This window comes from Chelmon rostratus, chromosome 4 (assembly GCF_017976325.1).
Source record: "Chelmon rostratus isolate fCheRos1 chromosome 4, fCheRos1.pri, whole genome shotgun sequence".
NCBI lineage: Eukaryota > Metazoa > Chordata > Actinopteri > Chaetodontiformes > Chaetodontidae > Chelmon > Chelmon rostratus.
This window is the reverse complement of record NC_055661.1, coordinates 12,660,279-12,674,285: the sequence shown is the minus strand read 5'-3', so window position 1 is coordinate 12,674,285 and position 14,007 is coordinate 12,660,279. Positions and strand designations below refer to the sequence as shown.

The following is a 14,007-nucleotide window of genomic DNA, read 5'->3' as shown; positions in this document are numbered from 1 at the left end:
TATACATGACAGAATATACAACAAATGAGAAGTTAATACGCTAAAAAACAACCAAACCAATTGTAGTTTGTAGCTGTTGTGCATGGAGTCGGCCAATTTCTGGCTTGGTCAACAGGTATTGCAGCCCAGGACAATTGTACTACATTCCATAATTCCTCTGCATTTCTTGGTTTCTCCTCATGAACAGCATTTTTTATGTCAGCCCACAAGTTTTCTATGGGATTAAGGTCCGGGGATTGTGCTGGCCTCTCCATTACTTGAATGCTGTTTGTCTGGAACCATGATTTTGCCTGCTTGCTGGTGTGTTTGGAGTCATTGTCTTGTTGAAACACCCATTTCAAAGGCATTTCCTCTTCAGCATACGGCAACATGACTTCTTCCAGTATTCTGATGTACTCAAACTGACCCATGATCCCAGGTGTGCGATAAATAGGACCAACACCATAGTATGAGAAACATCCCCATATCATGATGCTTGCACCACCATGCTTCACTGTCTTCACTGTGTACTGTGGCTTGAATTCAGTGTTCGCAGGACGTCTGACAAACTGCCTGTGGCCGTTAGACCCAAAAAGAACAATCTTACTCTCATCAGTCCACAAAATATTATGCCATTTCTTTTTAGGCCAGTCAATGTGTTCTTTGGCAAATTGTAACCACTTCAGCACATGTCTTCTTATTAATAATGGGACTTTGCGGGGGCTTCTTGCTGATAGCTTGGCTTCACATCGACGTTGTCTGATTGTTACAGTACTCACAGGCAACCTTAGATCGTCTTTGATCCTGCTGGAGCTGATCATTGGCTGAGCCTTTGCCAGTTTGGTAAGTCTCCGATCCATTCGTCCAGTCGTTTTTCTTTTTCTTCCTCGACTTTCTGGTTTTTGGCTGCCATTTTAAAGCGTTTGACATCATTTTAGCTTAACAGCCATCATTTTCTGAACTTTATAGCTTTTCCCCACTTTTATTAATTTCTTAATCAAAGAACGCTCTTCTTCTGAACAGTGTCTTGAATGACCCATTTTACTCTGTTTTTCAAGGACAAAAGCACAGCCAGTTATGCAGTGTCAGTTGCCTTGATCCTTAAATAAGGGCCACCTGTTTAACATCTATTTTTTTTCACAGAATCAATGACCTCACTAAGTAAACTCAGCATTGCTAATTTTTTGAACACGGCCCTTCCACTTAATGACTCAGTTTCACAGAATCAGCAGCATGCACGTCATGCCTGTTGGCTCTGTTGGTTTTCTATACCTTTACTAAACCTTCTAGAAACTTACTTGCAGTGCAGTGGTGGAGAGACAGCTTTAATCAGGTTTTCTGTGTTAACTTTAGAGGGAAGGGGGACTGCTCCCACAACAGAGTATAATTTCTAGGTATTTTCTGATTCTACTCCGATACATTTCAGAGGCAAATATTGTACTTTTTACTCCATTACCATTATAATTTAAAATACAATGCAGATTCAGATTAATAATACTCCTCCATCACTGTATTCTAACTAACAACTGTTGACACACACACGTGCATACACATGCACATACAGACTCACTCACAAACACACAAACCCAGTGAAGACCAGTAGCTGAAAGGAAGACTGTGTAAATGTCTCTGTAGCTCAGATTATCTGTGTGTCCCATGTACACTACTTACATATTTGCCAGAATGTGGAAGAGAGTTTGTGTGGAACATTGTTGGTGGGATATAGTATTTATCCTCCACTTCTCTCTAAAATATACAGTGATGGCATGTTTCTATGAAGCATCCAAGCACATACTACATACAGTAGCCGGTTTATTGGATACATGGAGCTAAAATAAATGCAGTCTAACAGTCGTACAATAAATCCTCCTTCATCAAGGTTATAAAGTTCAGTTTTGTTGTTAAGAGAACTCAATGATTACTTTGGAGGATACAGAAAGCTGTCTGTGACAGTAACATACCTTGTTGCTTTTTGGATCCTTTGTAGATAACTGGGTTGCAAGGTCATCAAATCTGCCTCCTGGGGTTTCACATGTCAGCTCTTTAACAGAAAAACATATCAAGTAATTAGCTATTTGCAGTTATTCTCTCTTTTTAATTGTGATCATCTACACTTATGCTGCTGATCTTATCAGGCGTCACTGATGCACTGTCTAACAAACAATGCGTGTAATGACTAAAATTAAACAAGGAACAACCATTCTAGAGACAAGCTAGCCATGTTGTCAAGCTGAGCGAGCAAGCATTCACTGCAATAATCAGATGTCTTGTAAGGGATAATGCCCGACGAGGTGTCCATTATCAGAAATGAATGGACGACGCGGAGGCGTGAACCGTCAGACGCGAAGTCCATTCATTTCTGATAATGGACACCTCGAAGGGCATTATCCCGCTTATACCATGGTCACTTACAAAAAAAATAAATATTAAATCAATTATGAATACCTTAATGTTGTTTTTTACCGTTAAAATCCTAAGTTTTTCACAAGAAGCGGCTGAGCGGACTATTTGATATCTCTCGTTGTGACGCGTTGCCAAGGTAACCAGCTCTGGCCACAGAACCTGCAGCTCAGTCGGCCGCAGCTCTTATATTAGGCCTAATCAGTGGAGGGAAGTGAGATGATTGCTTAACGTTATGTTACGTTACAAAGTATCATTTCAGAGGACAAGTGCACCTCTTACCGCTTGTGTTTGTCCAGAGGATGATGCGAAAATTTGTTTCAAAGAATCGAAGTCCACAAATAGTTTCCTAAATCGTTTTTACCAAATAGGTTAAATGAAACTATAAAATCACTCATGTTTTGTCTACTGTCTTGCCGTTGTGATAAATAAACTGTGAAATAATGTATGTTAACGTATGTTCTGAGTTTCTGTTGCCACGGTTACCAACTAGCGTTTGAGCCAGCGCAATAATTTAGAACAATCAGGCTATTTGACCGGAACTTCTTTTATAGGTGTCCTATACACTTTTTAACGGACACCCTGCAGCCAATCAGAATCGAGTATTCACCCAGACCATGGTATAAACCTCATTAAATGACAAAATACAACAAAACTATTGTTTACTAGATTGACCAGCTGTGTATATCAATAAACAGCATAGTTTAAACATTTACTGCACATAATTGTAGGTTAAAATATCTCAGAGCCATAGATTTATAATGTTTGGTAAGACAAAATCCTTCACTCCACATACACACTGTGTGCACTTGTTTGACATTAAACACTACGATTCATTGTACATGCAGACATACAACATCGTCACGTGCCAGTGATAATGGGCGCACCCCTGGCCTGTCAAATTGCATTAGAGACGGAGGTGATGACAATCCTCTCACTCACATTTAAGCTGTGCTAAGTTGCATAATCACAGTGAGATCAAGCCTAAATGATTGTTGCAGTCCACCACCTTCAACAGGGGCGGCTGTGGCTAAGGAGATGAAAAGGCTGTCCAGTAATCAGAAGATCCCCGGCCTTGCCTTGATACTGAACCCCACATTGCTCCCAGTGCTGTCCCACTGGTGTGTGAGTGAATGATCATCGCTCCTGATGAGCAGGTGGCACCTTGCAGCATGTCTGCCACCAGTGTATAAACGTGTGTGTGAATGGGTGAATGCTACCTTGTGTTGTAAAGCACTTTGAGTGGTTAGTAAGATTAAAAAAGCCTCATGTTAATACAGTCCATTATATAAATGTAGTCCACAACAAAAACAGCTGCTGCTCCATTCACAGCACGGACCTGCCATTATCCTGTTTAAAGCATGAGTAAAGGACCATGATAGCCTACCAACCACTGAGCACCAGAGGACATGAAGTATAACCATGTAAACCACATAAGAGAGTGTCAGAGACTGTGTCTGCAAACTTGTATTCTTAGGTGTACAACCTGTCACCTGACCAGACAGTATAGTGAAACTCACCACGCCATTTAGATGACCAGCCAGTTGAAGATTTTGATGCTCTGCAGTCACAGAAAGAGGTCCTTGGTTATAAACTTTTAGCCTTTAGCTGAGCTGATAGTGGTGGACCAACAGATAGAAACTGCTAATGGCAAGTAAATAATCCCTAATTTAAGGCGTTTGTTCCGGAAATGGCAACGCAACAGGTTCTTGGTCAGAGTCAGAGTCAGCAGCGCGATGGTCGACCATGGAGTTCCCCCAGAGCCGCCGAGGAAACACTCCTCCTTCCCCTGTAGGCGGCTTCTGTTGCTGTACCTCTTGACCTATGTCAATAAAACATCAGCTCCAGTTCCGACAATACATCTGCTGGCGAACGTTACCGGATGTGACCTTAACGGATGCTGGACGGCTTTCGGTTCGACAGCAGTTAGCCATTTCGCTTTTGCTTAAATGGTAAATATTAACATTGAACATTAAAAACGGGTGACTACGTAGGTGAACTTCACAGAAACAATTCAAGAGATTTCACATTGATTCCATACTTTTGAAACGTTAATATAAGAAAATCCCGACTGGCTGAACTGACCAGCAGGTGAAATCAGTTAAACCCACTTTAGGAATCGTACATCCAAGATGGCGTGTCATTTCCTCCCTGCTCAGTGAGCGGCTCATCCGGTTTTGCACAATTCTGAGTTTAAATATGCACACATTTTTTGTCTTTTTTCCATTTAATTTGACGAGAATTTCGAGTGTTGATGCTTGTAAACTGTGTTCTGCTCATGTGGGGCCACTAGAGGGAGGCCATTCACCATAACATAACAGCCATAACAGACAGGACCCCCGGTGGAGGCTTTGATGCCATTATGAGTTCTCACAACATTGCTAAATCTTGTATATTTTTTATGTATCATCATGCTCATTTGTCACCAATACAAAGACTTAGTTCCCCACTATTTAACTGCTCCAATTAATCAACATTTTGAAAAGGCAGAAATTATTAATTTTTGTTTCCCTCCTATATACGGAGCCAGAAGTAGGAGCGTCCGAGGATCAGTGAAGGCAGCAGGAGTCAATCACACCTGGCGTCAATCAGCTGATGAAGCGGCTGGTTATAGGCGGCTCCTGGGCGGAGCAGTTTCAGTCATCTCTCCTCGGCTGCAGAGTGGACTTCCTCCTGATTCCAACCATGAGGCTGTCAGGACTGTTCGTTGTGTTTTTACTCCTCTGTGTTGACAGGAGAAGCTCCGGGATGTCTCATCCCAAACCGTCCTGCCGTTATCCCCCGTCGCAGTGGTGTCGATCCCTGCAGATAGCAATAGAATGTAAGGTGAGTGGAATAAACACACTGGAGTCTGCGTACAGGGTCTGTGGAGTCGTGGATGTCATTTAGCATATGGGGTCACAGCAGAAAGTGCTCAACTATTCACATTAAATAAAGCTGAATGGCCCCACAAGACGACAACAGTATTATTTTTGTTATTAGATAATAATGTTGAAGCAATATGCAGTTAAAGCTAAAAATAGTGACAGATTGCATCTTTCACTAAATTAGTCTCTGTTGGATTTGCTTCACTCATTATTGCCTCAAATGTTATTGACATGGTACAAATATGAAGTGTTTTATATAGCTGCATTCTCTTGCAAATGAGGGCGGGAAGCCAAATAATGAAAGATACTTGTAAGTTTTGTTTTTTTTTAATCTTCTCCCTTTACATTTGTCCATTGCAGCCTATTTTATTGCAAGGTGTCTGAGTTTTATTCTGGTGAGGTTTTACAACAGTAATTTCATGTCCTTGTCAATGTATGCAGTACCAAAAAAGTTATTTTCTTCATATCACTACTGAGCACAATAATAATATTATCACTGAGCATCATTGTCCCAGACAGGAAATGTGGCGTTCAAAGTCTGGGTTTAAATGAGAGTCATGCTTCAGAAATTGAACACCAGTGGCTCTTCATGTGACCGGTGGAGCCACTCCAAAATCACACAAACACTGAATCAGTTTAAACATGAGTGAAGGCTGGAAGATGAACCGTATAGTTTGTTTTGCTTTCAGTGTTGAGGCTTCATGATCACACTGTCATTGATTCCTTACATGTAGGCTGCAACTCAAGATTTTAATTTACATTTAAATCCAAAGAGTATAAAATGCCCACTGGGGCATACGTCTTCACCAAACTAGAAAGCTTGTGAATATTTAAAAGCTTTTTGCAACATGTTACACAGCGTTCATATCGTTTAGCTTACCACAAGGACCACAGCCTGCATCTCTTTTAGAAACTTCTATGAGAACATATGTTGACAAGTTGCTGTCTTGTTTCTCATGTAGGTTCAGAAACAGTGTATGGAGCTGAACGCTATCAGACCAAACCAGTCTGTTGTTCCAGTTTCAGTCACTCTGTACTATGAGAGTCTGTGTCCAGCCTGCCGAGTCTTCATCGGCCAGCAGCTCTTCCCCACCTGGACCATGCTGCAGGACATCATGACCGTCACTCTGGTCCCCTACGGGAACGCTAAGGTACGCTGATCCTCATCTCTGATAGTGGAGAAAATCGCATGTCATCGGATGAACCCTTTGTCTTAATTTTTGACCACATTTAGACTGTAATAATCTAAGCATCATCATCCTTCTGTTGTAGGAGCTTCCGTCAGCAAACTCTCCCTTCACCTGTCAGCATGGAGAGCCTGAATGCAGAGGAAACATGATTGAGGTTTGCACGTGTCCTCACCTGCACTGTAGCTCTGTCACATTTTGATAAATGCAGAAACATGATGTCTTTGGTGGATGCTGTTCCTCAGGCCTGTATCATCCATTTAACGGGGCACTCAGCGTTTCAGATCATCTACTGCATGGAGTCGGCTACAAATGTCCTAAACGCTGCCCAACCTGTGAGTATCAACAGACAAAAAACTGCAGCTTTCCCCTTTATTTGCAGAGCTTTGTGACTCCTGTTATAACTTGATTCAAAAATATTGAGGTGACTTAGTGTTAAAGTGAAGTTCAGAATACGTGATTGGTTTGACTGTCATGCAAAAGCTATATCCACTGAAAGTAGTTCAAGAAAAAGTTGCCACGTTGCTCCTCTGCTTCCCTCATCTACTCCAGGATTTCCAGTCAGATCTCTTTCAGGCCAAACAAACATCACCATGTACTTTGGGATATGTGATGACTCCAGTGACCTGGTCAAATTCTCCTGAGTCACATCTTGTAAAATCACTGTAGATTTTCGATTTAGGGGGCACCCACCACCTCAAATCAGGTTTGGTTTCAAGTTAAAGCCCCTGAAAACTTGGCTTCACATCTTATTATCTTAGTATTTCTCTACAACATGAAATATTGATTACTTAATGACGTATAATTAATTATGTATAAAGCGTGGTGTATTGGGATTGGGTCTCAGGGGTAATTAGCGGTCAGCACTATATATGCCAGGAACCTTTCTGTGTGTGGTCAGGTGTTCCACCCAGAAGGACAAACAGTTTTGACAGCTAGGTGCAAATGGTGTTACACGTGTGGATGTATTGAGAGTTGAGTTGATGTTGCTGCTTCAAAGTCTATTTTCAACTATATAATAACACTTAAAAATACATGTTGTGCAAAACTTATCAAACGTGAGACTAAAATGAACAGTGATGAGGCCTGCATTGTTTAAAGATTTAAAAACCTGTACTGTCTCTGGTGCTCTGTCCTGTTGTCTCAGTGTCTCCAGCTGTACGCTCCCTCTGTCCCCTGGTCCAGTGTTGACTCCTGTCTGACCGGAGGTCTGGGATACCAGCTGATGCACACCAACGCCGCCATGACCAGAGCGCTGAACCCCGCCCACACACACGTTCCCTGGGTCACCTTCAACGGGGTAAAATGCTGATGGGACACGGGACAAATTATATGATAGATGGATTTACAGAGAGATGAATTTGAAAACAAGTCCCCTGTAACTGTTAACTACTATATGATTCTTATTACACATACTTTAATTGTAATTTTACTGTAGTTACCCAGAGTTTTCAGAATCTGCAGGTTAATTGTGACAGTTTTCAGATTTTTTTTTTAAAAACCAAACAATCAGTTGATTAATGGAGGGGAAAAATCAGATCAATCCATAAAGAAAATAATCTTTAGTTCAGAAAATTCTGATCTGCTGATTATTTTCTCCGTTAATCAACTGTTTTTTAAAAATTTAGAAAACTTTCACAATTGCCAAGAAGCCAAAGTGAAAACTTTACAATGTTTTTGATCAAACAATAGTATCAGCAAATTCTCACATTTGAGAAGCTGAAACCATGAAATGTTTTTACATGAAAAATGACAAAACAATTATGTAAATGCTTTCCACTTATTTTTGTCAGTCAATTGACAGTTTCAGCTGTACAGGTACATTTTCATATAATTTGTGTGTAAAAATCTTAATTTGTAGAGTAACTAAAGATGCCAAATAAATGCAGTGAAGTAGAAAGTACAGTATTTCCCTGCAATGGAGTAGATGTATAAAGTTGTCTGAGAAGAAAGGACTTGAGCAAGGTCCAAGTACCTTAAATTTGTACATTACTTCAGTAAATGTGCTTACGTTCCACTACTGTCAAGCTGTGCTGACATAGCATTTTAAGAAGTTCCATGGAATTTTTTTCCTGATCATTTTGTAGCAGAAATTATGTAAAAGCTTGAGGTGTTTGCAAACGTTAGCACTGTAAACTGCAGATTGAAGTCAAACGGTACAAATGTTTCTCTGGACCCAGACATAATGTCATTTGAGTGAGATTCAAACAGTCTACAGGGTGCAGACTAAGAGTTCAAACGTGAACAACAGACTCAAAATATCAAAATATAAAACCAAACATCCATACAACTGGCAGGTAATGTTGACTAAGCGCTGTAACTAATTAAAATTGTTGTCTTTCAGGAATACACAGAGGAGAATGAGGACATGGCGATGTCATCTCTTTTCCATCTGGTTTGCAAACTCTACAAGGTGACGACTTGCCTGTTTGTGTTTTTTGTGTTTTTTTTTTTGTAGTTACTGTAACTCTGCTTTGGGATATTTTAGATATTAGTACTGGTAGAAATACATGTGAAGAAGTTTTGGGAATCTTTTAACAAGGTGATAATTAAAAAGCCTGAGAGAGAATATATTTCCACAAAACATGTGTATAATAAATATATATACAATTTGTCCATCACTGTTAACATGCAGAAGTGTGTCTTGTCTCAGGGAGAAACATCATCTCCATCTGTGAATGAAGTGACTGTAACACTGTGTGTGCTGTGTTGTGTCCTCAGGGGGTGAAGCCTCCAGCTTGCACTGGGGCCCCGGTCAGACTGAACAGAGGCTTCTGCTGAGCAACTTTAGACCGTGTGCTGCCTGCAGGAAAACAACTAATCATAACATGCATACAGTAATGTACCAAATAACACAATCACAATCCTACTAACATGTTTTCTTTTTGTGGGAGTAGTTGATAGAAGCAAGGATATGAAATCACACAATTTCTATGTTCCTTTTGTACTTTGATGGGATGAAAGTGGAATAAATCCATCTTGTTTTTTTGACTGACATTATTCTCATTTAAAAACCTGTTTTATTGGGTCGATTTAATGAAGAAAGTAATGACAAACACAGCCAGTCTGATAAATTTCCATATAATTTATTGGCATTTTCAACTTGAAACACCCTGAACTCCCGAGACTCTTTTGGCATAAAAGAACAAAAATATAGTTATTTTCTTTGACAGAACATTGGAGTGGCAGATGTATACATACTTGTAAAGTATACTTGATTTTTAGGCTCCAGAACATAAAATTAAAAGTCCTATGTTACAGTACTTTGTCTCGACAGACACGTTTGAAGAATAAATATCTTTATAGAAGTTTGCACAACACAGAGGCTGAGAAAACAAGACAGCATGAACATTAATGGTGGCAGTATCAGCGCAACACAATAACAGAGTGACAGCAGGGACTCTGCTGCTCGTCAACACATTTAACACTGTATGGCACCGATGTCTTCCTGTAAAGAGCCACAGCGCTGTGTTTAACATGCCCATGTGCCTCAGATCACTGAGCTACAAATGGTACATTCAGCTGACTGCAAACTGAAATCGGCTGCTGTCAAACATTTCAAATCCACAGAAATCCCACATGATGAAAATGTCATGTTGAACAGGAAAGTGACACGTTGCAAAATTGAGGAATTTTATAATAAGAGCTTAGAGTGATTAATGTGTATGTGATTTTCTGCTCATGGTGGCTGTTATTGTTTGTGCAAACCACACAGGGCTTCACTGTATTTCATAATCACTGGAAATGTAAAAAGTCATCACTTCCTGTGTCACAGGACAGCTACCACACGGTGTTTACAACAGAGTGGATCACTGCTGTGTAATAGCTGTCACATAGAAGCACAGATTCTCATTTAGATTAAAAATGTAAAAGATTTTTATGTTTTCTTTGCTTTTTTTAATATAAATTGTTCCAAGAACATACTTCCTGAAAACGCTGATGGTTCAAATGAGTCTCAGGAAGCAGAAATTGTCATCGTTGAATGCCTGTGGATCAGTATTTTTAAATTTAATACAAAGTCCTGATGTCTAACTGCCTGTCTGAGCTCCTTTAGCCCCAAATTTAACCAACTGGAGGAAATGTGCTTCTTAACCAGGAACTGTAAAATAAAAATGTAACTGTTAAATCCCTGCTAGGCTGCAGTCTTCATTACAGAATGAGAGTGTTTCATGTAAAACAAAAATAACACAGTGGTGGTTGTGCAGTTTGTTTGTTTAAGGTTTCCTGTCAGGATGACTCTAAAGAAAAGGCCATGATGGTGAGAAAGTGTTCAGCTGTATTCAAGGCAATCTGCCCCCTAGATTCTGACATTTCTTGTGTATAAACTTTGGCCTGTTACTGGCACTAGACATCAAGTCTGGGAATAAAGAGTGTATTATATCCAGGCAAAAAAATAAATCTGCTGAGGTTTACATGACATTTCCAATCTGGAGGAATTTCAACACCGAAAGCTGAACATAACTCATCAAAACTTTGCATAATGTTTTACATTTATCTTGATTTCTCAGATTATCACTTCATCATTTTCATAGCAAATCATATTTCTTCTGTCATACACTGAAAACAAGGACAGAAATGCAAAGTTTTCTGTCCTGATTTTTCTTTGCAATTCCCTTTTTATTTATTTATTTTTTTTTTTAAAGCCTCGAAATGAGCAATTTTCTTACTTTTCCAGTCTTCCAGAACTGTAGATCAAATGACGCTGTGAGGATCGGCATGTTAAGAACAGCATAATGGTCCTTTAACAGTAGGCTCCAACCACTCTATCACATGTAAGGCTGATCAATAAAGGTTACTAGCTGAGTTAATGAAATACTGTTAGACTAGTGTTTTCTACTACTGCCTGACCAGGAACTGCATCATATCTTGTGTAGTGCTTGTTTGCTTCCTGGTCTTTCTACCTCAGTGACGCCGACAAACACTGCTCTAGACTCAACATGGACTTGGAACAAAGAGTCCTGAACTCCTGAAACTACACACATTCTCAAGTCTCAGCTATCTGATTAGGAAAGGGCTGAACAGACTGCTCATAAGTTGCACAAAATCTAATAAATTGTCTGCTTTAAATACTGTTAACATTCGTTAAAAACTAACACTATAAAGTCAATGACTTCGATACAATCATCAGGTTAAAATCTCTAGTGTAAAAATGTTCAGCACCGTAGGCTGGCAGGTGTTTGCGTGTTTTCAACACTTATGGCACACAGTTATCCCAGTCGAGTACTATCTACCAAATAAGACTGATAATCTGATGGAACACAATCTGTTCACTTTGAACTACAGGCGATTAAACTGTGCTCCCTCTGATCTCCACAACCTGTCGGCAGGAAAGCAACTCCATGGTGATTTATTTGGAATTACAAGATCCTCACTGATTCAGGGAAAAAAGAGGATATTTCAAATAACAACTGTTCTAGTAAAAGGACGGAAAGGAAAGGAAGGACTCCGTTTCACAGGTTTGAAATTATATAATTCTACATCTGTTAAACAGTGTTGTGTAAAGCATCTGTGCTGCTGTCAATATTGGCATAAATAAACTGAATGTAGCCAACATTCAGGGGACTTTGCAGTCATAAATTTGCCTTAAAGAGGAAAGTGCAGCTCAGGTGGATTTGTTTTTAAGATGACAGCTGGCTGCACCTGTTTTTGATGATAATGGGGGCATCAGTTTGCAACAAAAACAAAAAAAGCAAAAGGAGTCTTGTAATTCCAGTATTATCTGACCACCAGAATGTTAGGAATTGACATGGCTGTCAAATCCTCCGTTAAGGATCTGAAGTTAGTTTGCAAAATCCTGAATCAACCAACCAGTTAGTTTCCTGCCCGGCCTTCCAGTACCTTGAGCCTGATGTCCTGTACTGTGTGTATCAGTAGGCCTACAGTGGGTGAAGCCCTTTGTGAGACTGAATAGAAGAGCTGAAGGGCAGAGGCGGTAAAGTGCTACTGCGGACCGGAGGCACCCTGATTAAAAAAAAAAAAAAAAAAGAGCTTTTCAAGCACATAAACACAGACAAGACCAGCAGATGTACGACAACAGAACGGTTCAGAAATTGAAACCTAACAACAACACCGTCTCAAATCATTTCAGGTAAAAAAAAAAATATTATACAGGTGGTGTCTCTTATTTTCAACAGGTGAGACTGGGGTTCAGTCTTCTTCAGTGTTCAATCTCTGCGGTGCTACAAGCTGGTTTAAATATATATTATTTGATTGCTTCAGTTGCCAGATTTTCTATTAAAGGGTTGTAATGAAATGTAGAGACACGCTGGTTAAACAAAGTCCCAGTTGTCTCTGGTTTGGAGGTAAATGAAACAGGAAAGACGGTTTGGGGTCGGGGTCACATCAGGGGAACCCACTACATCCGTGCTACATTAGATTTATGTTTCTCTTCATACCCTGAGGTTTCGGTCCATCGATCTTCTCGCTGCTTATCTACATCCTGTATTTGGTAAAATGATTCATCGCTCACATCATTCTTAAGGAATGAATCCACACTCATTCCAACCGGACTTGGTAATTTCAAATCCTAAATTAAAAATATGGTGCAAAATAAATTCCAAGACCCTGTCAAACCGCAGCGATCCTCATTCGCTCGTGTCTGAATGTCACAAACAGTTATTTTGGAGGAAGACATTTCCTTTACCTTTTGTTAAGAGTATCACATCTTGGCTGCGCTCTTCTTCCCAGTTAAAATGCAGCAGTCTTCGTCTGGGACAGTCCGAACTGAAGCTACAACAAAGCAGGACGGGACACATGGCCAATCAGGCGATTCTTCTCATTAAAAGATGAAATAAAACAGAGGGGGGAACGTCCCTCTGTTGTCCAGAGAGGGTGTCTCCAGTGTAAAGGGACTGTCGTGATTTTACAGACTTTATAAATGAATGCCTGCCCTGCCTCCGTCTCACTACATCCAGCACTCGTGTCTGTCAGGCGGGGCAGGTTGTGCTGGTTGTTACGTGCCCATGCGCAGGCAGGCCACCCCGTCGCCCTCCTGGCTCAGTTCTCTGTCCCTGTCGGCGCCCTCCCGTCCCGGGGAGGGCAGTGTCCTGTGGGGGCTCCGTACCGACATGGCAGCCAGATTCAGGGTCCGAGACGGGTGAGGCGATGGGGGACGGTACCTGCTGCTGCGTGGGTCTGGGGACAAAGAGTGGGAGGATGAGGAGGAGTCCCGGTGCCGCTCCGCACCCGACAGGGACTCCTCCTCTAGAGGGCTCTCTAGGTCAGACTCCACCTCCTCCTCATCCTCCTCTTCTTCCTCCAGAGTTAGTTCAAACTGGAACTTGTCCCCTCCTCCTCCTCCTGAAGGGACAACCCCTCCTGGTCCCATAGCTTCTCCTCCTGGCCCCACCTCAGTAATGTGCTCCTCGGGGCTAGAGGGCGACGGACTGCGGGGGATCATACTTTGGTACCACTCCCTGTTGTCCTCCAGCGTGTCCAGGATGTCCTGGGCGTCAGGGTGCACCAAGTCTGCCCACGTCTCCCAGAGAGGATGGACAATGTAGTCGATAAACCCCACCTAGTCATGGAAATAATATCAGTAAAAATAATGAAATTACTATACAGTAAACTGTATA

The 14,007-nt window shown here is 41.0% G+C and overlaps 2 protein-coding genes across 4 annotated transcripts in view; one reads left to right on the top strand and one right to left on the bottom strand.

The window, feature by feature from the left end:
• The first annotated feature begins 5,051 nt into the window (after nt 1-5,051).
• LOC121605710 (gamma-interferon-inducible lysosomal thiol reductase-like) lies at nt 5,052-10,552 on the top strand. The gene is made up of 7 exons (XM_041935751.1): nt 5,052-5,205; nt 6,209-6,397; nt 6,519-6,590; nt 6,679-6,768; nt 7,581-7,733; nt 8,778-8,846; nt 9,155-10,552. The coding sequence occupies exons 1-7, from the start codon at nt 5,065-5,067 to the stop codon at nt 9,212-9,214; spliced, it is 774 nt and encodes a 257-aa protein (XP_041791685.1). The 5' UTR covers nt 5,052-5,064; the 3' UTR covers nt 9,215-10,552.
• Nucleotides 9,494-14,007, bottom strand: part of pde4cb (phosphodiesterase 4C, cAMP-specific b) — an 88,854-nt gene continuing 84,340 nt past the window's right edge. For all 3 annotated transcript variants that reach the window (XM_041935748.1, XM_041935749.1, XM_041935750.1), the window contains one exon: nt 9,494-13,949. In XM_041935748.1, coding sequence (XP_041791682.1) covers nt 13,386-13,949 — 564 coding nt within the window. In that variant the 3' untranslated portion in view covers nt 9,494-13,385. The remainder of the gene's footprint in view (nt 13,950-14,007) is intronic.

Excerpts from the sequence above, each read along its gene's own strand:
- LOC121605710 (XM_041935751.1), top strand. The coding sequence starts at position 5,065 with ATGAGGCTGTCAGGACTGTTCGTTGTGTTTTTACTCCTCTGTGTTGAC. Across the intron at positions 6,398-6,518 it reads TCCCCTACGGGAACGCTAAG|GAGCTTCCGTCAGCAAACTC; the intron begins GTACGCTGATCC and ends CTTCTGTTGTAG. Across the intron at positions 7,734-8,777 it reads CCTGGGTCACCTTCAACGGG|GAATACACAGAGGAGAATGA; the intron begins GTAAAATGCTGA and ends GTTGTCTTTCAG.